The 26,762-nt window shown below is 36.7% G+C and overlaps 2 protein-coding genes across 2 annotated transcripts; both read left to right on the top strand.

The window, feature by feature from the left end:
* Positions 1-2,866: 2,866 nt before the first annotated feature.
* Positions 2,867-6,082, top strand: LOC123535363 (ninjurin-2-like). The gene is made up of 2 exons (XM_045317997.2): positions 2,867-3,034; positions 4,276-6,082. The coding sequence occupies exons 1-2, from the start codon at positions 2,996-2,998 to the stop codon at positions 4,624-4,626; spliced, it is 390 nt and encodes a 129-aa protein (XP_045173932.1). The 5' UTR covers positions 2,867-2,995; the 3' UTR covers positions 4,627-6,082.
* Positions 6,083-23,194: 17,112 nt separating this feature from the next.
* Positions 23,195-24,760, top strand: LOC123534521 (ninjurin-2-like). Its single transcript, XM_045316806.2, has 2 exons — positions 23,195-23,248; positions 24,416-24,760. The coding sequence occupies exons 1-2, from the start codon at positions 23,195-23,197 to the stop codon at positions 24,758-24,760; spliced, it is 399 nt and encodes a 132-aa protein (XP_045172741.2).
* The last annotated feature ends 2,002 nt before the right edge of the window (positions 24,761-26,762 follow it).

The raw sequence follows: 26,762 nt of genomic DNA, 5'->3' as shown, positions 1-26,762 counted from the left end.
GCATTGAGTGCCGCGAACGCTGGTAAGTGAGCATTATTCAGCAAGTAGCATTAGGTTCCGTGAACACTAGCAAGTGAACACTGTTCAGCAAGTAACATTCAGTGCCGTGAACACTAAAAAATGAGCAATGTTCAGCAAGACGCATCGAGTGCCGCGAACACTAGCAAGTGTGTATTGTTCAGCAAGTAACATTCGGTGCCGTGAACAACTAAAATGTGAGCAATGTTCAGCAAGCAGCATTGAGTGCCGCGAACACAAGCAAGTGAGCATTGTTCAGCAAGTAACATTCGTTGCCGTGAACACTAACAAGTGAGTAATGTTCAGCAAGTAGCATTGAGTCCTGTGAACACTAGCAAGTGAGCATTGTTCAGCAAGTAACATTCGGTGCCGTGAACACTAACAAGTGAGTAATGTTCAGCAAGCAGCATTGAGTGCCGCGAACACAAGCTAGTGAACATTGTTCAGCAAGTAACATTCGGTGCCGTGAGCAAGTGAAAATGATTCAGCAAGTAGCATTGACTGTCGTGAACACTTGCATGTGAGCAATGCTCAGCAAGTAGCCTTGAGCGCCATGAACACTAGCTAGTTAGCTTTGCTCAGGAAGTAGCATTGACTGCCGTGAACATTAGCAAGTGAGCAATGTTCAGCAAGTAGCACTGAGTGCCGTGAACACTAACAAGTCAGCAATGTTCAGCAAGAAGCATTGAGTGCCGCGAACGCTGACAGGTGAGCATTGTTCAGCAAGTAGCATAAGGTGCCGTGAACACTAGCAAGTGAGCACTGTTCAGCAAGTAACATTCAGTGCCGTGAACACTAACAAGTGAGCAATGTTCAGCAAGCAGCATTGAGTGCCGTGAACACTAGCAAGTGGCATTGTTCAGCAAGTAACATTCGGTGCCGTGAACACAAACAAGTGAGCAATGTTCAGCAAGTAGCATTGAGTCCTGTGAACACTAGCAAGTGAGCATTGTTCCACAAGTAGCATTTAGAGTCGCGAACACCAGCAAGTGAGCATTGTTCAGCAAGTAGCATTGAGTGCCGTGAACACTAGCAGGTGAGCATTGTTCAGCAAGCAGCATTGAGTGCCGTGAACGCTTGCATGTGAGCAATGTTCAGCAAGTAGCATTGAATGCCTTGGACACCAGCAAGTGAGCATTGTTCAGCAAATAGCATTGAGTGCAGTGGACACTAGAAAGTAAGGAGCAGAACTTTTTTGATCTGGTCGCAAAATGATTCATACCTAAACTATTCTGGCATATTTTGCGCAGACAACTGTATCATTCTTGGGCACGCTTCAGGGGTGTTTGGCACTAATAGTGACAGCTCTGTATGATATTCAATTCTAAACACTTTGTATATTTTGAGAGTTATATATACTTGTATTTTTCCCTATAAAATGTCAAAGTCAGTAGTGGCTGTTTGTCAAGTTACCTTAAAGACACACCACAAAATAACTGTAATCTTTTGTATTTCCAGGATGGCAATTATACATTTTTTTGCATGGAGAAAATGAGAAAATAACAAGTGTCTAGTTACAATTTGACAGTATATAAGGCTAAGACAATGTATTTAATATCTAAGTATATAATCAAATTAATGTAGTAGTATGCGCGGTACTTCATGTATTAATGTGAGTTTAGACCACACTTTGTTTCTACAGTGTGAGATAGTTATTATTCTATGTTTTTAAAAATATAATAAGAAGAAAATGACTGAATAAGTTTGCAGATGAAGTTGTGAAAACAGGGCCTAAATCATCTACCTGTCATCTTGTAGCTGTATTATACCAGTATTGCCAGAATTATTTGCACCAAGTTCATGTGGGAGGAAATAGGAGGCCACTAGGTATTGGTGGGTCTTTAACACTTCTAGTAATTTCTGGAATACCGATGGTTAAAAATAAATATTATAACCTATTTATTAACGGTTAATGAGAATACGATAATGTTACACTCCGATAGCCTCACGAGAACTACATGCAGATATAGACTTGTCAAAAACGCTACTGCGGAAATATAAAGTGGTAGTATTGGACTGGGAATTCATGGCATATATGGTGACAAAGCTTTTGACCAATTCTCATTCCGGCTATCATCACATAAATGACGCTATTTTTATATTCTGTCGGTCACGTCCATTAAGTTATGGCGCAACCCCATTTGTTTACCTAACCAGGTCGAATCACAGGTGGAAGTAACGTATCGAGGATACGGTATGGGTCCATGAGTCATATACACTTAAATTTGTTACAATGATAATGTTTTCTGAGAAAAAAAATGCCAAAAAGTCATTTTGAAATTTGTTTGCCCCTGTGACAATGAGCTATTAGAAAGGTGATCATGAACCTTGGTCTCTAGAATGTTAATAAGATTTTTCAATGCCAATAATATTGACCCAGTGGCCTGGATTTTGAACACAGATGATACAGTTTCAAAATGGACATATATGATAATACTAACATCTTCTACTCCCCACACCTCCGAACCATATAACAAAATTGGAACAACCATAGTATTAAAACGATGTAACTGCATGTCTATTCCTAACGATAACTTTCTTGATTTCTTAATAACAGAAATAATGACATTTATAGCTTGATCTAATAAATATGACTTAGTTCTATTTAAACTGTTCATTAAAAGAGAATTGCACACCAATATATGAAAAATGATCTACAATTTACAGTTCATTATCTTCAACATAGAACACATGACCATTTCGTAAACCAAAGTGCTTTTCCAGAAAAAAATAACATATCGGAACATTTTGACTATCCCTTGTATAATCACCGTTCTTACTGACTGATGACATGATTTGTTTGTATATTTCAGTTATGAGATAATAATTATTTACATACAATACCTTTGTATATGTAGCTTATCTTTGATTACGTTTAATTTTATTTTTGGAAACTGACCAGATTTTTAACGAAGAACTGTAAAACATAGGGAGCTTTTAGTGAGTTTAAGAACATTCTACATCTTAATTTATAAAAATGTACGTGTCAGATAGCAGAGAGGAAGAAGGGGAACAGGTAAGTTTCTTTTCTTTTTTTTAAATTTTATTATTTTCTCATATTTTTTTACCAATTTATTAATTCTAACCAACATTTTAGAAGCACTTTTTATTTTGTTACCTCAAATGTGCTTAACCAAATGTAGCGATAAAAATAAATTCAACAAAATTCCTGCAACTTTGTTGCTGGTGTTAATTACAATATATTCAAAAGAAAACAATACAGTAATACTAAATGCGTGTAGTACGAAATGCGTGTTCAATACTTATAACGTCAACTGAAATTAAAGCTAAATATCAGGCCAGACAAGAAAAAGTACAAGTACTTTTAAAAATACAGAAGCTCTCTATCCTTTACCATGCCTCGTCATACACACAAACCAAGACTTAAACAATCTATAAAACGGGAAAAAAATCTACAACACAATTTAAAGATTTTCAGTCACATTTTAGCAACAATTTAATGCATTTTACATTTTAAGTATATTCAGTAAACAAAACGATTTATTACATAGTTAGATCCCTACTAAAATTTATGAAATTTTGTAATTAACACCCCCACCCCCCACCCCGCCCCCACCCCCATCACCTTGATATGAAAGCATTCAAAAAGTGGATTATTTCAATGTAATTTCTAATTATTTCTAATAACTGCAATACATACTTATTTTAACATTTTCTTAAAGCAAAGTACGTTTACTAAATGAATACATATCCATATGCAGAAATAACTCTCTCTCTCTCTCTCTCTCTCTCTCTCTCTTGCGTAGGCAACAATCAAAATTTCAGAATATCTGGAGTTAAAATTATATATTTATTAAGCATCCAGTGAACTCAGATAAGCACTTTCGAACAAGTCCGTTACTTGATTGAGATTTAGGCCTGCAAATACTGTATCGTGTCTCTTCACGTGTCTCCTTATTCATAACGGTCTAAAGAACGTGTAACGGTTCTTGTGAACGACGTTCCAGAGAACTGATGCCGGTTCTGCCGAACAACTGTCTAAAACAGTGTAACAGTTCTGCAGAACTTCTGTCTAGAGAACCGATGCGGGTCCTGCAGAACAACTGTACAGAGAACCGGTAATGGTTCTGCAGAACGCGACTGTCTACAGAACCGGTATCTGTTTTGCTAAACGACACCCTACAAAACTGTGCTACCGGCCATGTAGCCTCTATCATTTTCATTTGTTTATGTGTTTAGCAGTTTCAAACATTAACGGTACTCGTAATAAAATCTAACTGGGTTTGTATATTTCAGAACAATGAAGAGCAGTCTTTTGACTTCAATACTTACGCAACGAAGAAGACAATAGCCAAAGGTCTGCTTGACGTGGGTCTGCTGACGTCAAATGCTTCACAGTTGAAAACTACCATCAGCCTAGGCTCCTCGCACGAATACTTTTGCACAAATATCGTTCTCATCGCTATTTCTGTCGTCCTGCAAGTCGTTGTCGGAATTATGCTGCTCATTGTTGGATGTATTAAATTGGAAAATATGGAACAAAAAAATCGCGCAAATAAGCTTAATAACTTCATCGTTGGTATTGTTCTAATCATTACAGTGATCAATGTCTTCATAACTGCTTTTGGTGTGCAAGCCTCCAATTGAAATTGATATGTGACTGAAAACAGTCAATTTTGGGAAAACATATACTTCTATAGGCAGAAAGACTATTGTCCGCTTCCATTGACAGCGAAAGGAAGTAAATGCAAACAAATATGTTCATAATTATAGCAGTTTGAAGTCACCTGTCGCCACCAGATCGGTTCATAGGGACAAATTTAATATATAGCATTATACATTACACGTAAATGATAATCTGTCCTGAGTGAAAAAAAAATCCAAATATAACTAATATAAACTGGAACTTTCGTAAGGTATAAGTTGTGTAAAAATCAGTTACGTCTAAATTACGACGTTAAAGGTATACTAGACCCAAAACTTCAGACTTGGAGAAATGCACATTTACTACATATAGCATATGTAAGCATAGAATTAACAGGTTTATGTGTATAACAGTACTAAACATTAGTAAACACTTTATACATGTGCAGCTAAACTCAGTATAAATGTGTACTATCACTAAAAACACTGGAAGTTTTTTATGTATAATTGACTGTTACTGCACGACGTTTAATGGTGAGTGTAGCTCTATGTAAACACTCAATTTATATTCTTAGTTAAATAAAATACATTTGATTCGAACTTCCTATATTTGAAATAAATATCTAAATACTAAATAATTCAATGAAACATGGACAGTGTATCTCTATGTTATGTAATATACTTACAGATAATTCCGGTATCTACTAATTGAAGCAATTATTTATCATTCATACGCGTATTTAAGCATTATATCATCGAATTAGATAGCATGAGATAACCGAGATAATCATTAACATGCACTTATGCAATTTGACTTATTTTTATCACAGTACATCTTTTGAAGAATGAATGAAATGAACAGTTGCGTGTTTGAAAAGATTTTATGGCGGAATTTCACATATTTTGTTGTTGCTGTTTTTTCACTGACAGTGATATATGCTTTTTAAGATTCATTTTGTAGATACTAACTTTTCTCAAAACTTTTCCCTTAATGTTCACTTTTCCGCCTAGTTTTGACAAAACAATGGCATTACTGTATGTCTTATTATTTGTTTTTGTATTAAAATGAAACTTTCTTACTTACAAAATATGTTACTTATATGTGTTTTTGTGACTTTTTAAAAACGGGACAAGGTTGTAAGATAATTATGAATATATGATTGCTTAAATTTGTTTTAATATTGAAATTTCGGTATGGCTTTAACAATAATTGTTTAAGCGTATGTGCAATTTTATGAAACGTATTTAAAAGCTAATGGCAAAAAATGTGTGTTGTGTTAAGAGATTTGTTAAGTGCATAATAACCTGGCTGCCTTGCAGAATGTCATCATAATAGCATAATAGCAAAAGATATGTGTAATACCACAAGATGTATTTTATTAATTGAACAGTTATAAAAAATAACATGCAATGTTGTATTTGATAGTGGAAATGCTTGAAATATATTTTCTTCCTTGAACTTTTTTTCGACTTTTATCTCTAATTGTATTACCCCAGCTTGATGATGTACTGTTTTCGCCATTATCATATTTAAATTGTATTTTTTCTTAAAATGCGTGCATCGATATATGAACTGGCTCATTGCAGAGCTGGAGCGGTCTTCTGCGCATGTCCGGAAGTGATTATCTATTGGAGCGCACTGCAAAAATACGCAAATTATTGCGTGTCCGCACGCATTTAGTGTCTAATATGTAGCACGCATTTAGTGTATAATATGTACAATATAGTGACTAAAGGTTAGGGTAAGTATTACCATGGTAACAAAATATATACATTTATGATACTTTTCTTTCAAATTGCTTTAATGTATATACCAGAGTCTGTAATTTATACAGGCCCCCAGCGTTGTATTGAGTCACGGCTATATACGATAAACCTGCATTGTTCCGTATGATCACCAGTTTGAAAGAACTCCAGTGCTATGACGTCACGTCATGGCGGAACATTCACAACACTCGAACTCAGGACTACATCAGGACGGCAGACGAGGTACATGTATGTTACCGGATGCTACTAAGGGAAGATGTATGTTGTGACCTGATGCTATCCAACATTTACATTCATACAGTGTATTAGCAAATAAAACTTTGGTAGATATAACTATAGTAGATACGTGTTTTAAATGTGTTCTCTGTACAGAGATTATTATGTCTTAAAATTCTTTAGATTTTCTAACTCAAGTTTTCCGCTTGAGTAACAGTTTTCATCCATTGCTGGATTAACCAAAATAGAAATTAAATGGATAAAATAAATAGTTCCCATAGTTCCCAATGTGAGTATAGCCTTAGTGCTAATTATGTGCAAACTGAGAAAAGAAAACTTGCAAATACTATGCCCCAACGATAACTTGATATTTACAAACATGACTATAAATAGATTAAAATGGAACATAGGGAATTCAGCATTTTTCTAGCATGTTACAATCTAAATATTTCCGGATTTTGTTCAAATTACAAATTAGCTCAGTGGTAAAGCATGATGTCCATGGTCAACAGATCTTTTGCCGTGTGGGTTCGAAACTCAGTATTGAGAATTAATTTTTATTTCACTTTTGCATAAAAATTAGGTTTCCTTCATGAGCTCTGTGACAATACGACAGAGAGGTATCTAAAGCCGATATGGCAGATCAGAATAGTTTATTATATATCAAAGATGATAGATTAAATGCATGCACTCAAGTCATGCAAATAATGAACATGCTATTGTGTTATATAAAGACATATATACAAATTCAAACCATCAAAGAAAGAAAGAAAGAAACAAAAGTAATGAAATAAAAATGAAAACGAATAGAAAAAAAAAACAAATCTGAAAAAAACTCTTATGAAGATTCGAACCCACAAAACGACTTGTATCCAAATGTTGTCTGCAGTTTACCCAACTGAGCTATGTTGCCATATATATAATAACTATTTAAAATGAAAGAAATACCAATATTTAATTGTCAAGTAAATGGGTAACCATTATGAATTATTATTTCGTCAGTTATCATGAAATAGACTCGTCCTCGCGTTTCGGCGGGAATCGCGTTATCATTGGGGATTAGTACATGCAGAGTATCAAGAGTATAATACATAGTTACCCCTGCAGGACTCAGGTGGAAAAGTTTTGAAGATCCTTATGCCTTTGCCATTTGAAATCAATTTACGTCTTGCTGTAGCTGTTCAAAACGACAGCACGGACTATATATATATTACAAGTTATGTATGTATACCAGGAAGACGGTGTTGGTCGGACACCGTGTATACAGGAAGCGTTCTTCGTAATGCGACGGTTGCTGTTTCGATAGCTGACGTATGTTGACAATTTTGATTTCTGTGTCAAGTGATGGTATCTGGGGCTAATGGTCAAACAGAAGGACGGACGGACGGACAAGGGCAAATCTATATGCCCCCCTCCCCCCGAGTGGGGGCATAAAATGCAGCAATTAGGCCTTAGATACATGAGTTATCACTAAATTTGACCAAATGACCGGGGGTCGTTTTTTTATGGGAGTCAATATTCTTCGTGAGGTTCAGTTTACTTCACGTGGGGGAGTCATAGTACTATGATCTGGAGGTCATAATACTATGACCGGGGGGTCACTTTTTCTATAGAATAATGACCGGGGGGTCATTATTCTATGGGGGGTCGAAATACTTTATTACATCTGCCTTGTCTAGGTGAAGAGAAAACGAGAATTCTGATGTAATAGCAATAAAAAAATGTTTGATTTCAGAAATATACAGTTCCTTCGCAGTCTATAATTTTTGGGGCGGAGTATCGGCCTCAATGTTGACACAGACTTTCAAAATTCAAGTCATTTCTTAATGCAATAAGCCTAACAAAATAGTGCGTAAAAGAAATTCTACCTCCTTCACTTAACAACCTTTTTGCATAGTTACACTATCATACTTAACCTAGCCGAGACATATCTATCAAAGTGTGTATCATATAAAAACAATGCGTTTAATATCGGCAATATTTATTAAAAAGCGCAATAATACAGCCTTGTGTGCTAAAATATACTTGTGTGCTAAAAATAACCATAACGAAGATTTGACAGGAATCGTGTGCTTCTGCTTTTCTATCTGACCGAATTACAATGTTATTATCCCTTGAAACTATAGGTATCATTACCGTGCATGTGTAATGCAAATTATGCGTTTAGCCGAGACAAACTCCCCAATGCATTGGAAGCGGATGATAGCACGCTCTTGTGTTCTATTTATAGAACATATATCAGTTATACCATAATGCAATGCCTGAATTGCTTTCTATATACATGTATCAGTCTCAGTAATTTTCGAAGAGACATGCTGTTTGACGCACTCCTTTTAACAGAATAAATGACATGCGGAAACAATAACTAGTTAAATAAATATATTGGAACAAGCGTAGAAAATATACAAAATAAATTATACAGATTATTTTAAGGAGACCAAACTCTTTCAAACAGCGTAAGCAAATAAAAAGAAACTTTCAAAAAGTACGTTGCATGCACATTGCACCATATTCTGCAAATGATATTATTAAAATCTAGCATCAGAAGAACAATTTTAGAGTCTTAACAAAGCACAATATTTTCGGATTCGAAACGCCGAAGAAAAGCACTTGCGGTTAAACATTTAGTACAAAATACTATTGATTCAAGACTTTCAAGCATATATCAGCACAGTCACAATCATAACTTCTATTTCATTTTAAACAACTGATTCTCACAACAACAGATGGTTGCTAATGAGGTGGTTGGGATGTCAGCTGTGGTCGGGGTCCGTCAAATATTTCCTTATTGAAAATACATAATTGTGCATGATTTGATAGAAAAGACTTAGTATGGTGTTGCATAAGATTAGCAACATCCAAAATTTATTACCGAAAGTCAAATATCTACATGTCACACTAAGGGGTCATTTGTAATAAACAGAACATACCTATATCTCAAAGGTGCTAATTATTTCAACGACTGAATACATGTACGTAGCCGGAAAACATTACGTATCACAATGTAATTTGAAAGTATACATGTTGCTCAAGACATTTCAAAATTTCAATAAATTCAAATTATGCGATCATAAGAATTTATTTGCATTTTACAAAATTTATGAGCGTTAAATTCATAAACACGAACGGATGACACACATTACAAAAAGTAATGATGATATATAACGGCTACTAAGAGGAACAATTTGTTTTTTTTTCTGTTCTGTGAAAACGTTTGTGTTTTAATTAACGCTTTCGATCAGTATTAATAAATTTTTCTCAGTGAAAATATTTTTTTCAAAAACGTTTTAGAAAGAGGGATGTGTCACAAAATGAACAGAATGATAGAAAAAAAACATCATTCATTTATATATTCATGAAAAGTCGGTATGTTACTGCTAACATGTATATACAATTTCAAAACTTTACTGTCTACATTTTTAAAGAATTTGGAAAAGTGCATAGTTCAGTATACAGTAGATAAAGTGTTTCTCATTCCAGTTAATAGAAATGAAAGAACATTGTGTTTGCGATGTGAAGGCTAGAAACTTAAATAAAACGAAATGAATGCAAAATATTTTATTTAATTATGTTTATTTATTATTTTGTTGGGTTTAACGTCGCACCGACACAATTTTTGGTCATATGGCGACTTCCCGGCTTTGATGGTGCCGGAAGACCCCAGATGAATGTCCCATTTTTAGATAGCAGACCTTATCGGTGACGTCACATGTCCTCACTATTAATAGATCTATTATAGGTTACACTCTACCAATTAGTTTCTTCTTTATTTTATATAAACAATGAACTCTCGAGACCTATTTTCCGATGAGTACTTTAGAGCAGTTCATTGGTATGAAAACCATGATGGTCATTTAGTATGACATGTCTTCTTACCAAAAATAGAAAAATATTGACATGCTATGACATGCGATATTACATATAAGAAAATCAATCTGTTCTGAAAAACATCACCCTCTGAAAATGCTCCCCCGAAAACAGCTCTTTACAAATTACGCCTTTGTAGACATTTTCTCAAAGAACAAAACTAATACCTGGAAAGTCACAATGAAAATGGTCTAGATCTTTTCTCAATACAATAAGCAATACTAATAACACTAAGCCAAAAAATATAACTGCCACATCCTCATTTGACTCATTATACCAGATTTCATCAACAGTATGGCACTACATTTTGGACTTCTTCACATATAACACTGAGTAGTCACTTCCTGTTTGGTGTAATCAGTCCTATATGTTGTTGGTAAGCCGTTGAAACGTCTCTCCGTATCCACAGGACAATTTCAGTCTTTCAGAAAGCTGTATTTCAGGAACGATAATAAACCCTAAATCAATAATAAATTTGTATTTAGAAAAAAAACTGTTAGAAATATTTGTAAATGAAGAAAGACATGCAAATTCGCTAGTGTTCAAGTCAGTCTACACAAAATTCACGAATATATTAAACAATTAAAAATATCGTTTCACCTGCATAACCATAGCAAAACAATTGATCCGCCCCATCAGGTTTCTGAAAGCTTTGATTAATACATATTTCCGTTTTAAACTTGATTCTAAGTCAGTATACAAAGTTTGAAGAAATTCTGCCCGTAGGAAAATTTTTGCCTATATACATAAAGGCAACTGTCCCATTTCCCCTTAACAAAATGTTTTATATAAATCATAAAGTTTTAGCAAACCAGTCCAAAGTCTTCACGAACTTCAGTTCAGTCATGTCTTTTTGGCTTTAATCCGTTTAGTTTATACGAAAATAGTACTACATTTGTACTATGGACTATGCACTTTTTATAAAATCTTGTGACGTAATTAGTGATACAGTCAAAATCAAAGCGAGATTAAAAATTTAGTATGTTGAAGGTCCAATATTTTCTACATGCCAATGTCAAGAAATCCAACTGATTCACTTAATAGTATTGTGAGCGCACTTGAAAATAATTGGGCCAGACTAGCAGAATATCAACAAAATACCACAAGAGAGTTGGCAAGACTAGCATCATATCAGTAATATATAAGAAAAGGGCCCTATTGGCATTTTTAATTATTACATTTTTTGCAAATACTTCATAAAAAATCTATATCCGTGATTTTCACGTTAGAAAGATTGGTTCTACCGACGACTTATATTTTTAGCGGATTAATTTAGTTTCGTGTGTCATTCGCCTTGGTCACATGACAAATCTTTATCGCGTAATTAAAGTAGTTTGAGGTATTGGACCCGTAATAGAGTACCTCGTTTTTGAAGAGTATTCAATTCCTTCCATAAACCTACCTTGACAGCAATTTTTAGAGGGCGTAGGTTCAAGCCCCACTGGGACCAAATTTTGTTTCTCCATATTTTCCTTTTTTTCTAGTAAGTTTTTACTTCTTTCAAGACTTATTATGGATGTATTGTACAAAAGTGTAAAATTTTCATTTTATAAGCGATTTCTTGCTGTTCAAAGTGAATTTACCTCTGAATCAGGAAGGGTAGAGTTAGACATCTTTAAAAATACTGAGTTACATGCGGTAAAAGTTCTCTATTTTGCCTTCATTCTTCAGATTACATATTGTGGAAGAAATGCAGGTAGATTTTACTTCTGCCCCAAGGTTATTTTTGAATGCAGTGAGCAAAATTCAAAACAGACCCACAGGATTCGATCTTAATTTTTCAATGTTGGAGTTAGAACTCTGTCTCTTTAGATCTGTTTACTTGAGGCACCCTAGAAAAAATGATGTTTACAGTTTTATTTTGTGTTTTATAATTGTTTAACAATAGTCTGATGTTTCTTTTATCAAAATTAATGCTGTAATGAATTCTTTGCAAACGTTTTAGATAGTGGCCATAACATTGAAATTTGTCTTTACTTAAGCTTGACATTGACACTGTACATTATACAAAATTTACAAAAGACGGCACGGTAAAAGTTGTTTAAAATTTGCAACACAGTGCGAAACATGGTCAACTTTAAGAATATACCAAGCAAATGCCAGTTTTTAAACATTACTATTAGGGGTCCAATACCTATAAAATTTACAAGTGTATCCGATTAAAACCACATTATTTACTTAAAAATTAGTCTTCCCATTAAATTTTGTTTAATTACTTTTACGGCGCATGTAATGATGTATGGAGAAAGGTAGCGCTGAACCGGAACCATGTGTTCTTGGTCACGTGATAAATATTAACGTCGTAAGGTAGAACAACGCGTAGACAAAGTTCTTTACAAATCACATTTATTGCATATGCTAAATAAATGGTATCGATCTGTTTTCTCTCAGACCCTTGAATTTCATAATAGTACTGCGACCAGTGTAGATCATGATCAGTTTCCAGGAAATATTATTCCGATAATTTACATTATTTTCTCGATACTTTTTGTGCAAGTGCCCAAATCTGCCATTTATTAGCTAGATTACCTTTCTTGATGCTTTTAGAAATTATCTCGATATTTTAAACTGTTCTGAAAAGTTTATCTCAATAGCCTATAGTTTCCTCAAAATAAAAGTCATATTGAGAAAAAAATAATTTATTCCGATAATATTTTCAGAATAATGCACAACTTTCCTGGAAAGTTTGAAATATTAAAATGATAGCTATCGAGCATCTTGTGGCAGTTCCAAGAATTAACGAAAAATTTTGCGCTAAAACATTTTCAGGAAATGAATAAAAATATCTCGAAATTATTATTTATTGCCTAAATGTTTTCAGAAACAAATGCACACATTTCCTAGAAAGTTTAAAAATTATCGTGACATCCTCCCAGAAATATGCCACCATAGATTTCTATGAAAATTATTTTACAAATATGAATTTTATTAAAGCTTTGTTTATGTCAATAATCATATTTATATCTGTGTTCACAAAGAATAATAAAAGTACTTTCAAGTATACTAGATATCTAATAGCTTACCTCTCTTGAAGTCACAAACCTCTGACAGTACAAAATGACAATGGTGTCGTATTTCTTCTCGCAAGCACAATAAGGATATATTCGTATGACTTACCCTTTCTGCACTGCTTCCGACGTTTTTGTCAGCTTATTTAGTAACAAGCCGAGAATAAAACAAGGTATCACCCAGTATTTCTAGTGGAAAAGTATATTTTTGCTTGTCACATTTGTAAACAGGTGTTGTAATGCATGACAAGATGTAATTATATTGGTATGCCATAATGTGTTACCGATACTAAATTAAAAGCGGACAATAAACGTTGCGTGGAAAACATCACAGTGAAAAGCGACAGCAATGTCACATGAACGCCGCTTCTCAGTGATTCTTACAGTACCATGAACATGCACTAACAATTTAACAATGTTCAGCGTGCACACTAGCAAGTGAGCAATATTCAGTAAATAGGATTCGGAGTGCTGCAAACACTAGCAAGCAAGGAGCATTTAGAGTGCCGTAAACACTAGCACAGCAAGTAGCATTTGGTGCCGCGAACACTAGCAAATGAGCAATGTTCAGTAAGTAGCATTCAGTGCCCTGAACACTAGCAAGTGAACTTTGTTCAGCAAGAAGAATTGAGTGCCGTGAACACTAGCAAGTGAGCAATGTTCAGCAAGTAGCATTGGGTGCCATGAACACTAGCAAGTGAGCATTTTTCAGCAAGCAGCATTGAGTGCCGTGAACACTAGCAAGTGAGCATTGTTCAGCAAGTGAGCATTGTTCAGCAAGCAGCATTGAGTGCCGCGAACACTAGCAAGTGAGCAATGTTCAGAAAGTAGCATTGGGTGCTGTGAACACCTGCAAGTGAGCAATACTCACCAAGTACCAGTGAGTGCCTTAAACACTAGCAAGTGAGCAATGCTCAGTAAAAATGATTCGGAGTGCCGTAAACACTAGCAAGTGAGGAGCATTACGAGTGCCGTAAACACTTAAACACGAAAAGAACTTGGTGCCGTGAACACCAGCAACTGAACACTGTTCAGCAAGTAGCATTGGATGCCGTGAACACTAGCAAGTGAGCATTGTTCAGCAAGCAGCATTGAGTGCTGTGATCACTAGCAAGTGGGCGTTGTTCAGCAAGTAGTATTGAGTGCCTTGAACACTAGCAAGTGAGCAATGTTCAGAAAGTAGCACTGGGTGCCGTGAACACTTGCAAGTGAGCAATACTTGCCAAGTACCATCGAGTGCCTTAAACACTAGCAAGTGAGCAATGCTCAGTAAAAATAATTTGGACAGCCGTAAAAACTAGCAAGTGAGGAGCATTTAGAGTGCCGAAAACACTAAGACAGCAAAAAGCACTGCGTGCCGTGAACACTAGCAAGTGAGCAATGCTCAGTAAAAAGCATTCGGAGTCCCGTAAACACTAGCAAGTGAGGAGCATTTAGGGTGCCGTAAACACTAAGACAGCAGGAAGCACTGGGTGCCGTGAACACTACCAAGTGAGTAATGTTCAGCAAGTAGCATTGAGCGCCGTGAACACTAGCAAGTGAGCACTGTTCAGCAAGTAGCATTGTTTGCCGTGAACACTAGCATGTGAGCATTCTTCAGCAGGTAGCATTGAGTGCCGTGAACACTAGCAATTGAGCATTGTTCAGCAGGTAGCATTGTGGGCCATGAACACTAGCAAGTGAACATTGTTCAGCAGGTAGCATTAAGTGCCGTGAACAATTGCAAGTGAGCATTGTTTAGCAGGTAGCATTGTGGGCCATGAACACTAGCAAGTGAACTATGTTCAGCAGGTAGCATTAAGTGCCGTGAACAATTGCAAGTGAGCATTGTTCAGCAAGTAGCATTCATAGTGCCGTTAGCACTAGCAAGAAAGAAGCATTTAGAGTGCCGTAAAGACAAGCAAATGAGCAATATTCTGCAAGAAGTATTAAGTGCCGTGACCAATAGCAAGTGAGCATTGTTCAGCAAGCAGCATTTAGTGCCGTGCACAATAGCAAGTGAACTTGTTTCGGCAAGTATTATTGAGTGACGTGAACACTAGCAAGTGAGCATTGTTCAGCAAGCAGCATTTCGTGCAGTGAACACTAGCAAGTGAGCACTTTTCAGCAAGTAACATTAAGTGCCGCGAACACTAGCAAGTGAGCATTTTTCAGCAAGCAGCATTGAGTGCCGTAAACACTAGAAAGGAAGCATTTCTCAGAAAGCAGAATTGAGTGCAGTGAACACAAGCAAATGAGCAATGTTTAGCAAGTAGCTTTCAGTGCCGTGAACACTAGCAAGCGAGCAATGTTCAGCAATTAGCATTGAGTGCCGTGATCATTAGCAAATGAGCATTGCTCAGCAAGCAGCATTGATTGCCGTGAACACTAGCAAGTGAAGAATGTTCAGTAAAAAGGATTCGGAGTGCCGTAAACACTAGCAAGTAAGGAGCATTTAGAGTGCCGTAAACACTAGCACAGCAAGAAGCACTGGGTGCCGTGAACACAAGCAAGTGAGCAATATTCAACAAGTAGCATTGAGCGCTGTGAAAACTAGCAAGTGAGCTTGATTCAGGAAGTAGCATTGACTGTCGTGAACACTTGCATGTGAGCTTTTTTCAGCAAGAGGCATTGAGTGCCATGACCAATAGCAAGTGAGCATTTTTAGCAAGCAGCATTTAGTGCAGTGAACACTAGCAAGTGAGTACTTTTCAGCAAGAAGCATTGAGTGCCGTGGACACTAACAAGTGAGCATTCTTCAGCAAGTAGCATTGAGTGCCGTGAACACTAGCAAGGGAGCATTTTTCAGCAAGCAGTATTGAGTGCCGTGAACACTAGCAAATGAGCAATGTTCAGCAAGTAGCATTGAGGGCCGTGAACACTAGCAAGTGACCAGTGTTCAGCAAGTAGCATTGAGTGCCGTGCTCACTAGCAAGTGAGCATTGCTCAGCAAGCAGCATTGAGGGCCGTGAACACTAGCAAGTGAAGAATGTTCAGTAAAAAGCATTCGGACAGCCGTAAATACTAGCAAGTAAGGAGTATTTAGAGTGCCGTAAACACTAGCACAGCAAGAAGTACTGGGTGCCGTGAAAACAAGCAAGTAGCATTGAGCGCTGTGAACACTAGCATGTGAGCAATGTTTAGCAAGTAGCATTGAGCGCCGTGAACACTAGCTAGTGAACATTATTCAGCAAGCAGCATTGAATGCAGTGAACACTAGCAAGGAAGCATTTTTCAGCAAGCAGCATTGAGTGCCATGAACAATAGCAAGGGAGCATTTTTAAGCAAAGCTGCATTGACTGCCGTGAACACTAGGAAGTGAGCATTGTTCAGCATGTAGCATTGAGTGCCGTGAACACTAGCAAGTGAGCATTGTTCAGCAAGTAACATTGAGTGCCGTGCTCACTAGCAAGGGAGCATTTGCTCAGTAAGCAGCATTGAGGGCCGTGAACACTTGCAAGTGAAGAATGTTCAGTAAAAGGTATTCGGAGAGCCGTAAACACTAGCAAGTAAGGAGCATTTAGATTGCCGTAAACACTAGCGCAGCAAGGAGTACTGGTGCCGTGAACACAAGCAAGTGAGCAATGTTCAGCAAGTAGCATTGAGCGCCGTGAACACTAGCTAGAGAACATTATTCAGCAAGCACCATTGAATGCAGTGAACACTAGCAAGGAACCATTTTTCTGCAAGCAGTATTGAGTGCCGTGAAAAATAGTAAGGGAGCATTTTTTCAGCAAAGCAGCATTGAGTGCCGTAAACACTAGAAAGTGAGCATTGTTCAGCAAGTAGCATTGAGTGCCGTGAACACTAGTACGTGAGCATTGTTCAGCAAGTAGCATTGAGTGCCGTGAACACTAGCAAGTGAGCATTCTTCAGCAAGTAGCATTGAGTGCCGTGAACACTAGTAAGTGAGCATTGTTCAGCAAGCAGCATTGAGTGCCGTGGACAATAGCAAGTGAACAATGTTCAGCAAGTAGCATTGAGTCCCGGGAACACTAGCAAGTGAGCATTATTCAGCAACTAGCATTGAGTGCCGTAAACACTAGCAAGTGAGCTTGATTCAGCAAGTAGCATTGACTGTCGTGAACACTAGCAAGTGAGCTTGATTCAGCAAGTAGCATTGAGTGCCGTGAACACTAGTAAGTGAGCATTGTTTAGCAAGCAGCATTGAGTGCCGTGAACAATAGCCAGTGAACAATGTTCAGCAAGTAGCATTGAGTCCCGTGAACACTAGCAAGTGAGCTTTATTCAGCAACTAGCACTGAGTGCCGTAAACACTAGCAAGTGAACTTGATTCAGCAAGTAGCATTGACTGTCGTGAACACTAGCAAGTGAGCTTGATTCAGCAAGTAGCATTGACTGTCGTGAACACTAGCAAGTGAGCATTGTTCAGCAAGTAGCAATGAGTGCCGTTAACACTTGCAAGTGAGCATTTTCCAGCAAGTAGCATTGAATACCGTGAACACTAGCAAGTGAGCATTTTTCAGCAAGTAGCATTGAGTGCCGTGAACACTAGCAAGTGAGCATTGTTCAACAAGTAGCATTGGATGCCGTGAACACTAACAAGTGAGCAATGTTCAGCAAGTAGCATTGAGTGCCGTGAATACTTGCAAGTGAGCAATGTTCAGCAAGAAGCATTGAGTGCCGCGAACGCTTTCAAGTGAGCATTGTTCAGCAAGTGGCATTGGATGCCGTTAACACTAGCATATAAGCATTGTTCATTCAGGCAGTAACATTCAGTGCCGTGAACACTAACAAGTGAGCAATGTGCAACAAGTTCCATTGAGTGCCGTTAACACTAGCATGTGAGCATTGTTCATCAAGTAAAATTCAGTGCCGTGTACACTAACAAGTGAGGAATGTTCATCAAGTAGCATTGAGTCATGTGACCACTAGCAAGTGAGCATTGTTCATCAAGTAAAATTCAGTGCCGTGTACACTAACAAGTGAGCAATTTTCAGCAAGTAGCATTGAGTGCAGTGGACAATTGCAAGTGAGCATTGTTCAGCAAGAAGTATTGAGTGCCGTGAACACTAGCAAGTGAGCAATGTTCAGCAAGTAGCATTGAGTGCCGTGAACACTAGCAAGTGAGCATTGTTCAGAAAGTAGCATTGAGTCCTGTGAACACTAGCAAGTGAGCAATGTTCAGCAAGTAGCATTGAGTGCCGTGGACACCAGCAAGTGAGCAATGTTCAGCAAATAGCATTGAGTCCTGTGAACACTAGCAAGTGAGCAATGTTCAGCAAGTAGCATTGAGTCCTGTGAACACTAGTAAGTGAGCAATGTTCAGCTAGCAGCATTGGGTGCCGTGAACACTAGCAAGTGAGCATTGTTCAGCAAGTAGCATTGAGTGCCGTAGACACCAGCAAGTGAGCATTGTTCAGCCAGTAGCATTGAGTGCCATGAACACTAGCAAGTAAGGAGCATTTAAAATGCCATAAGCGCTAGCATAGCAAGTGGCATTAAGTCCTGTGATCACTAGCAAGTGAGAATTGTTCAGCAAGTAGCACTGAGTGCCGTGAACACTAGCAAGTGAGCAATGTTCTGCAAATAGCAGTGGGTGCCGTTAACACTAGATAGTGAGCATTGTTCAGCAAGTAGCATTGAGTGCCGTGAACACTTGCATGTGAGCAATGTTCAGCAAGTAGCATTGAGTGCCGTGAATACTAGCAAGTGAGCAATGTTCAGCAAGTAGCATTGAGTGCCGTGAACACTTGCATGTGAGCAATGTTCAGCAAGTAGCATTGAGTGCCGTGAACACTAGCAAGTGAGCAATGTTCAGCAAGTAGCATTGAGTGCCATGGACACTAGCTAGTGAGGAATGTTCAGCAAGTAGCATTGAGTGCCGTGAACACTCGCAAGTGAGCATTGTTCAGCAAGTAGCATTGAGTGCCGTGAACACTAGCAAGTGAGCAATGTTCAGCAAGTAGCATTGAGTGCCGTGAACACCTGCATGTGAGAAATTTTCAGCAAGTAGCATTGAGTGTCGTAAACACTTGCATGTGAGCAGTGTTCAGCAAGTAGCATTGAGTGCCGTGAACACTAGCATGTGAGCAATGTTCAGCAAGTAGCATTGAATGCCGTGAACACTAGCATGTGAGCAATGTTCAGCAAGTAGCATTGATTGCCGTGAACACTAGCATGTGAGCAATGTTCAGCAAGTAGCATTGAGTGCCGTGAACACTAGCAAGTGAGCAATGTTCAGCAAGTAGCATTGAGTGCCGTGAACACTAGCAAGTGAGCAATGTTCAGCAAGTAGCATTGAGTGCCGAGAACACTTGAATGTGAGCAATGTTCAGCAAGTAGCATTGAGTGCCGTGAACACTAGCATGTGAGCAATGTTCAGCAAGTATCATTGATTGCCGTGAACACTAGCAAGTGAGCAATGTTGAGCAAGTAGCATTGAGTGCCGTGAACACTAGCAAGTGAGCAATGTTGAGCAAGTAGCATTGAGTGCCGTGAACACTTGCATGTGAGCAATGTTCAGCAAGTAGCATTGAGTGCCGTGAACAGTTGCATGTGAGCCTTGTTCAGCAAGTAGCATTGAGTGCCGTGAACACTAGCATGTGAGGAATGTTCAGCAAGTAGCATTGAGTGCCGTGAACACTAGCAAGTGAACATTGTTCAGCAAGTAGCATTGAGTGCCGTGAACACTAGCAAGTGAGCATTGTTCAGCAAGCGGCATTGAGTGCCGTGAACAATAGCTATCTGGCAAAAATTAATCTTGCTTTACTTCATATCCATGCCGCCATCTGAGCATTCACCTTTTTTTCAAGGCTATATTACTAGTGGTATGTTACCTCCTCCTTTGAACCGTTTTGGAATGGTTACTGGTTTTGAAATGGTTCCTGGTTTGGGGAAATTACATGATTCTGAACAACTGCATTATTTAACAAAATGTGTTCAACAGGTTACATATTACCTCTGAGCACTAATCGTCATGTTCTGTCGCCTTATAGTTGCAATAAACTCAAATGATGAACCGATCTGTGTTGATATCATAAACGATGCCATACACACAAAACGAAAACACTCGAAATACACTGATGATATCTGTATTGGGTACGTTTGATCATGAAGCAACTTCTAGAGTAGATGATCTCTGTGCACAGCGACACGAGTTGAAAGGTACAAAGACATTATATACTAATATAAAAACGGTATACAATGTAAAACTTCGTAGACATGCGCATGACCGCAATAGTAAATATTTCGGAGTATAAGAAACAAAAGACAACAAACCAAAATGATACTTGTCATGTACTGCTTCAGTTGAGAAAGATTTGAAAAAAAATCATCTGTCTGGAGCTAAAATGAGAGATGGTAAGACGTGGTCTGTTCAACTGTCGGATACTATCAAACCACTAAAACACATGAACATCATTCAGTGGAATCTTGTCGAGAAATCTCTTTAAAACTAAGGAAAATTTATAAATTCTTTAAAATACGTACAATAACTGAATTTACAAGCTCGGTAAATTTACACATAGCAGGCCGTCTCTAAAAATAGTATTAATATTTTCCTTAACTTTCTACTTTTAGTAAATGTTACATTGTATAATGAAATGATGCACAATAGTATCAATTTAATTTGATCTATTATACACAATAATTGAAATAATGTTACTTTCAAGATAAGATTATTCATTTTCAGGTTGTCCATTATGGCAACCTCCTACGCAGTGGCCTAGCCTTTCAATTAAGAGGCCTCTGCCATCACAATTTCGATAAATCGTCTTTTCTTACCATTTGATAACAGGCTTTAGTTATTGAAATTGTTTCGAGTTTTGAATATTTTCTGAGATCTAATGCTAATGAGGGTGTGAAAAGAAAAATTAAAATCGAAAAAAAGATATTCATTTCAATGGTAATGTGATTTTCATGGTCAGGTTGTATTTGTAACGACTGTGATAAATGCAAGCTCTAGGGGAGATAATCACTGTCGTGAGTTTGCCATTAAGGTTGGGATTATTCGTCTTTATTATATACCTACATGTATAAAGATTCTATCAAAACAAAAATTCGGCAGAAAAAAAATCTGTATTATACCTGTTGTATTGTATGTTGCCGGTCTACCTTAATTTAATATGCATGATCTGACACAGTTCTATAAACAACGCACATGATAAATTCACTCAGATCTATTTTAACATTAGTAAACATTGAAGAAGTCGTTCGATAACAAAACCACAAACAAAAAAGTGGAGGTATATAATAAAAGGGTCATTATAACAGTAGCTAGATTTGGGATTTTGTATTCAGCTCTCGTGGAATTTGCAGCGTCGGAACACACTCGGCGCTTTTGCGCGCTTCGTAAGATCCGACCTGAGCCTAATACAGCATCCCAGATCGAGCTACTATTATAATAACTCTATTTTATTCCACGAAGTGTTTGCGATGTCAATGAAAATAGAATATCATTGCGGTTTTGGTATCGGATCAGTCGCAGCTTCTGAACTCCGGTAAAGTACGTATCTATATAATCGCCGAGGGCAACCAATGCGAAACGTATTATCGAGTCCGCTCTACATACCTCATTGTGAGTATAAGACCATGTCCGCTGCAGTGCCTCGGCCACACATGCAAAACTGAAAAAGATAAATATTGTGCAGAAAAATTAAGTTTAAAAATAGAGGACTCCTATCATTTGTTTAAACTTCTAATCAATCTATTTACTCATGAAATGAACCACACATTCAATTAAATTAAAACCCGAGACAGACAAAATGTTTGACTGGTTGAAAAAGATTGATTGTGTTTGATACTGTAAGAACTTTTTTATTTATAGACAAATATTTTGACATTATTTCCCCTATACAACATTACTGAATGTTTCAATTACATGGAGAGCCAAGCTGGCCCTATATTGTCCCATTTGATATAGTTTTGCCTCTAGATTGTCCATTTTCGTACTTGACAATTTAAAAACATGGCCTAGATTTGATTGAGACAAAGAACCTATCCACAGTTCATGAAGATCAAATATCAGGTTACAACCTTGGTCTCTAGAAAGTAAATAAGATTTTTCCATTATCTGACCCAATGGCCTTGATATTGAACTCAGATGGTCCAGTTTCAAAATTGACTCAGATGTCATTAAGACAATAATTCTGACCATGTCTCACAAAGATCAAGATGATTTTTTTCCAATGAATTTATCTGGTGACCTAGTTTTTTATCTTAGATGACCAAGGCTTACGTTTGACTTAACTTATAAATAGTAAATCAATGAACAAATTTCATTAAGATTAGAGGGACAGTATTCTCTCCGGAATGTTAAAAAGGTTTATCTATTCGTTAACCAAGTTAAACTCGTAGACCCAGTGTCAATCTTGATTTAGGATTTATAGAGGCAAACATTATGACAATGTTTCATGAAGATCACATAAAAGTGTGTCATCTGAAGTGATATGGTTCTCCGACCCTTATTTTGCCTGTTACGGAGATATCGAGCCGGGTTACTTCTAGGGCCTCGATTTTTAAAACTGTTTATATGAAAAAAGGGATGCATCTCAGATCGGACCATTTTGACTATCCTGTGCTTTATCTCCGTTTTTACTGATTGACAGTGTTGAGATAATAATTATTTACAAACAATACCTTTGTATATGTAGCTTATCTTTAATTACGTTTAATTTTATTTTTGGAAACTGATTAGATCATTTAATGAAGTACTATAAAACATAGGAAGTTTTTAGTAAGTTTACGAACATTCTACAATTTTATTTCTAAAAATGTCACTGTCAGATAGCAGAGTAAAGATATGTGGTGCGGAAGAAGGGGAACAGGTAAGTTTCTTTATCATTATTATTATTATTATTATTATTATTATTATTATTATTTTCTCTTAATTTTGACTCATTTATTTATTCAAACCATCTTTTTAGAAGCTTCTTAAATTATGTTATCTCTCATATGCTTAACTACCAATGAACTGTAGCGATATACATATATTATAACAGGATTCCTGCAAATTTGTTGTTGATTATATTTTTACTAACGACAATATCAGAAACGATAAACACTGCGAAAAACGTGTTCAAAACGTAGCGTTCACTGAAAATTGGGAATTCTTCAATATTTCCTAAAATTTTATTTGCCTACTTGTAAACGTAAATGAAACATTCATTTTATTAGGGCAATTCTAGTTAAATGTCAGGGAAAAAAGTAATCGTTAAAATGCAGAACATCTCATTTTTTATTACCATGCCTTGTCATAGACACAAAAAAACAAGACTCAAATAATCTTTGAAGCGGGTAATAGTAAATTCTGTAACATAATTTAAAGGTTGCCAGTCAGATTTAAGCAATATTTTATGACATTTTTCATTTTAACCGGCAAATGATTCTGCCTTTGCGACCAGTGCAGACCAAAACCTGTCTGCACATCCCTTTGAATAATGATTGGTACTACCCAAATTAAACATTTTAGCAATTTAGCAGGGTAAAGGCTTAGTATATTCTGTAAAAGATTTATGTAATGAACAAAAACGAATAATTACCTATTAAAAATGTACTGTATGTGCTTTTGGGGTTTTTTTTATGAAAGTTTGTAATTACCCCCCTTACAAAGGTGCTCAAAAATGTGGACTATCTCATTCGATTTCAATGTAGTTTCTAATGAATTTCGGCTGAATATATATTCTAATGTAAATCTTTGATAATTATAATACAATAGTTCTTATAATTATATTTCCTTTAGGTAAAGTATGTGTTAAATTATTTAATTTTTCCATAATTTTGCTAAAATAATTGGATGGGCACAACAATGTTCAGCAATCCAAATCAAATTCTAGAGAACCTATGCGGGTCCTGCAGAACGACTATCTGGAGAACGGATACCTGTTCTACCAAACGACAGGTGCTGGTCCTCCTGCCTCTTCCATTTTAATTGGCCATTTTTAAACATTGACGATTCGCGTAATAAAATAAAACTACGTTTGTATTTTTTCCAGAACAATGAGTCGTTTGACTTCAATACTTACGCAACGAAGAAGACAATAGCCAAAGGTCTTCTTGACGTGGGTCTGCTGATGTCAAATGCTTCACAGCTGAAAACTACCATCAGTCTAGGCTCCTCGCACGAATACTTTTCTATAAATATCGTTCTCATCGCAGTTTCTGTCATCCTGCAAGTCGTTGTCGGAATTATGCTGCTCATTGTTGGATGTATGAAAGGGGAAAATATGGAAGAAAAGAATCGCGCCAATAAGCTAAACAACTTCACCGTTGGTATTGTTCTAATGATTACAGTGATCAATGCCTTTATAGCCGCTTTTGGTGTGCAAGCGTCCGATTGAAATTGATCTGCGACTGAATCATATACTTCAGTCTCCATTGACAACCAATGGAGGTAACTGAAAACAAATATGTTCATTATTACAGTACTTTGAAGTCACCTGCCGCCACCTGTTCGGTTCATAGGGGCATGAATGATTTTGCGAAGTCAGTTTCCAAACAAACTTAAAATATAAACATAACATGATACATTGTGTAATCTGTCCTGGGAGAAAAGAAAATTCCTGTATACGTGGTATAACTGTTGTAAACTGGAAGTTTCGTAGGGCATAATTTGTATAAAAATCAGTTACTTCAAAATTGTGACGTTAAAGGTATGCTAACCCAAAATTTCAGAATTGGAAATATGAACAAATACTAAATATAGTATATGACTAAATGTAAACATGAAATTAACAGGTGTATGTGCATTAACAGTATTAAACATTAGTAAATACGTTTTACATGTAGGCCCTATAGTTAAACACAGTATAAATATGTACTACCACTAAAAAAACTGGAAGGTTTTTTTAACTGACTGTTACTGAATGACGTTTAATGCTGAATGTAGCTCTATATAAACGCTCACTTTATATACTTAGTGAAATAAAAAAAAAACATTTGAGCCGTGCCATGAGAAAACCAACATAGTGGCTTTGCGACCAGCATGGATCCAGACCAGCCTGCGCATCCGCGCAGTCTGGTCAGGATCCATGCTGTTCGCTTTCAAAGCCTAATGGAATTAGAGAAACTAATAGCGCACAGCATGAACCCTGACCAGACTGCGCGGATGCGCATGTTGGTCTGGATCCAAGCTGGTCGCAAACCCACAATGTTGGTTTTCCCATGGCACGGCTCATTTGACGAGGATTTTCTACATTTGGAGTAAATATCTAAAGATTAAGTATTATAGTAAACGGTCGCCATTGATGAACGCCTTGTTTTATCATGTTTCATTCGTACGCTTATTTCAGCGTTACATCACCGAATTAGATAGCATGTGAGGTAATCGTTACATGAACTTATTTGACCTCTTGATAACTCGTCACAATACATCTGAAATGAACATTTGTGTGTTTGACAAGATTTTATGGCGAAGCTTCCCTTATTTTGTTGTTGTTGTTTTTTCACTGTCAGTGATATGTGTTTTTACTATATAGTTTCATTTTGAAGATACTTTTCTCAAAACTGTTCTCTTAATGTTCATTTTCCTGCCTAGTTTTGACAAAACAATGGTATTACTCTATGTCTTATTATTTGTTTTTGTATTAAAATGAAGCTTTTTTACTTACAAAATGTGTTACTTATATGTGTTTTTGTGACTTTAAGGTTGTAAGATAAGTAATATATGACTGCTTAAATTTGTTTTAATATTGAAATTTCTATATGGCTTTAACAATAATTGTTTATAAGCGTATGTGCAATTTTATGTAACGTATTTAAAAGATACTGGCAAAAAATGAGTGTTGTGTTAAAAGATTTCTCAGTAAGTGCATAATTACTTGGCTTCCTAACAGAATGTCATCATAATACATGTAACAGCATAATAGCAAAAGATGGATGTAATACCATAATATGTATTTTTATTAATTGAACAGTTATAAAAATAACATGCAATGTTGTATCTGACAGTGGAAATGCTTGAAATATTATGTTCTCACTTGAACAGTTTGTCGACTTTTATCTCTAATTGTATTACCCCAGCTTGATGATGTACTGTATTCGCCATTATCATATTTAAGTTGTATTTCTTCGTAAAATACGTGCATCGATATATTCTAACTGGCTACATCATAAGTATTGCTCATTGCAGAGCTGGAGTGGTCTTCTGCGCATGTCTGGAAGTGATTATCTCAATTGGAGCGCACTGCAAAAATACGCAAATTATTGCGTGTCCGCACACATTTAGGGTCTAATATGTAGCACGCATTTAGTGTATAATATGTATAATATAGTGACTAAAGGTTAGGGCAAGTATTACCATGGTTACAAGATATAATTATTTAAGATACTTTCGTTCAAACT

Source organism: Mercenaria mercenaria, chromosome 12 (genome assembly GCF_021730395.1).
Source record: "Mercenaria mercenaria strain notata chromosome 12, MADL_Memer_1, whole genome shotgun sequence".
Classification (NCBI taxonomy): Eukaryota; Metazoa; Mollusca; class Bivalvia; order Venerida; family Veneridae; genus Mercenaria; species Mercenaria mercenaria.
This window is presented reverse-complemented; position numbering and strand designations above follow the sequence as displayed.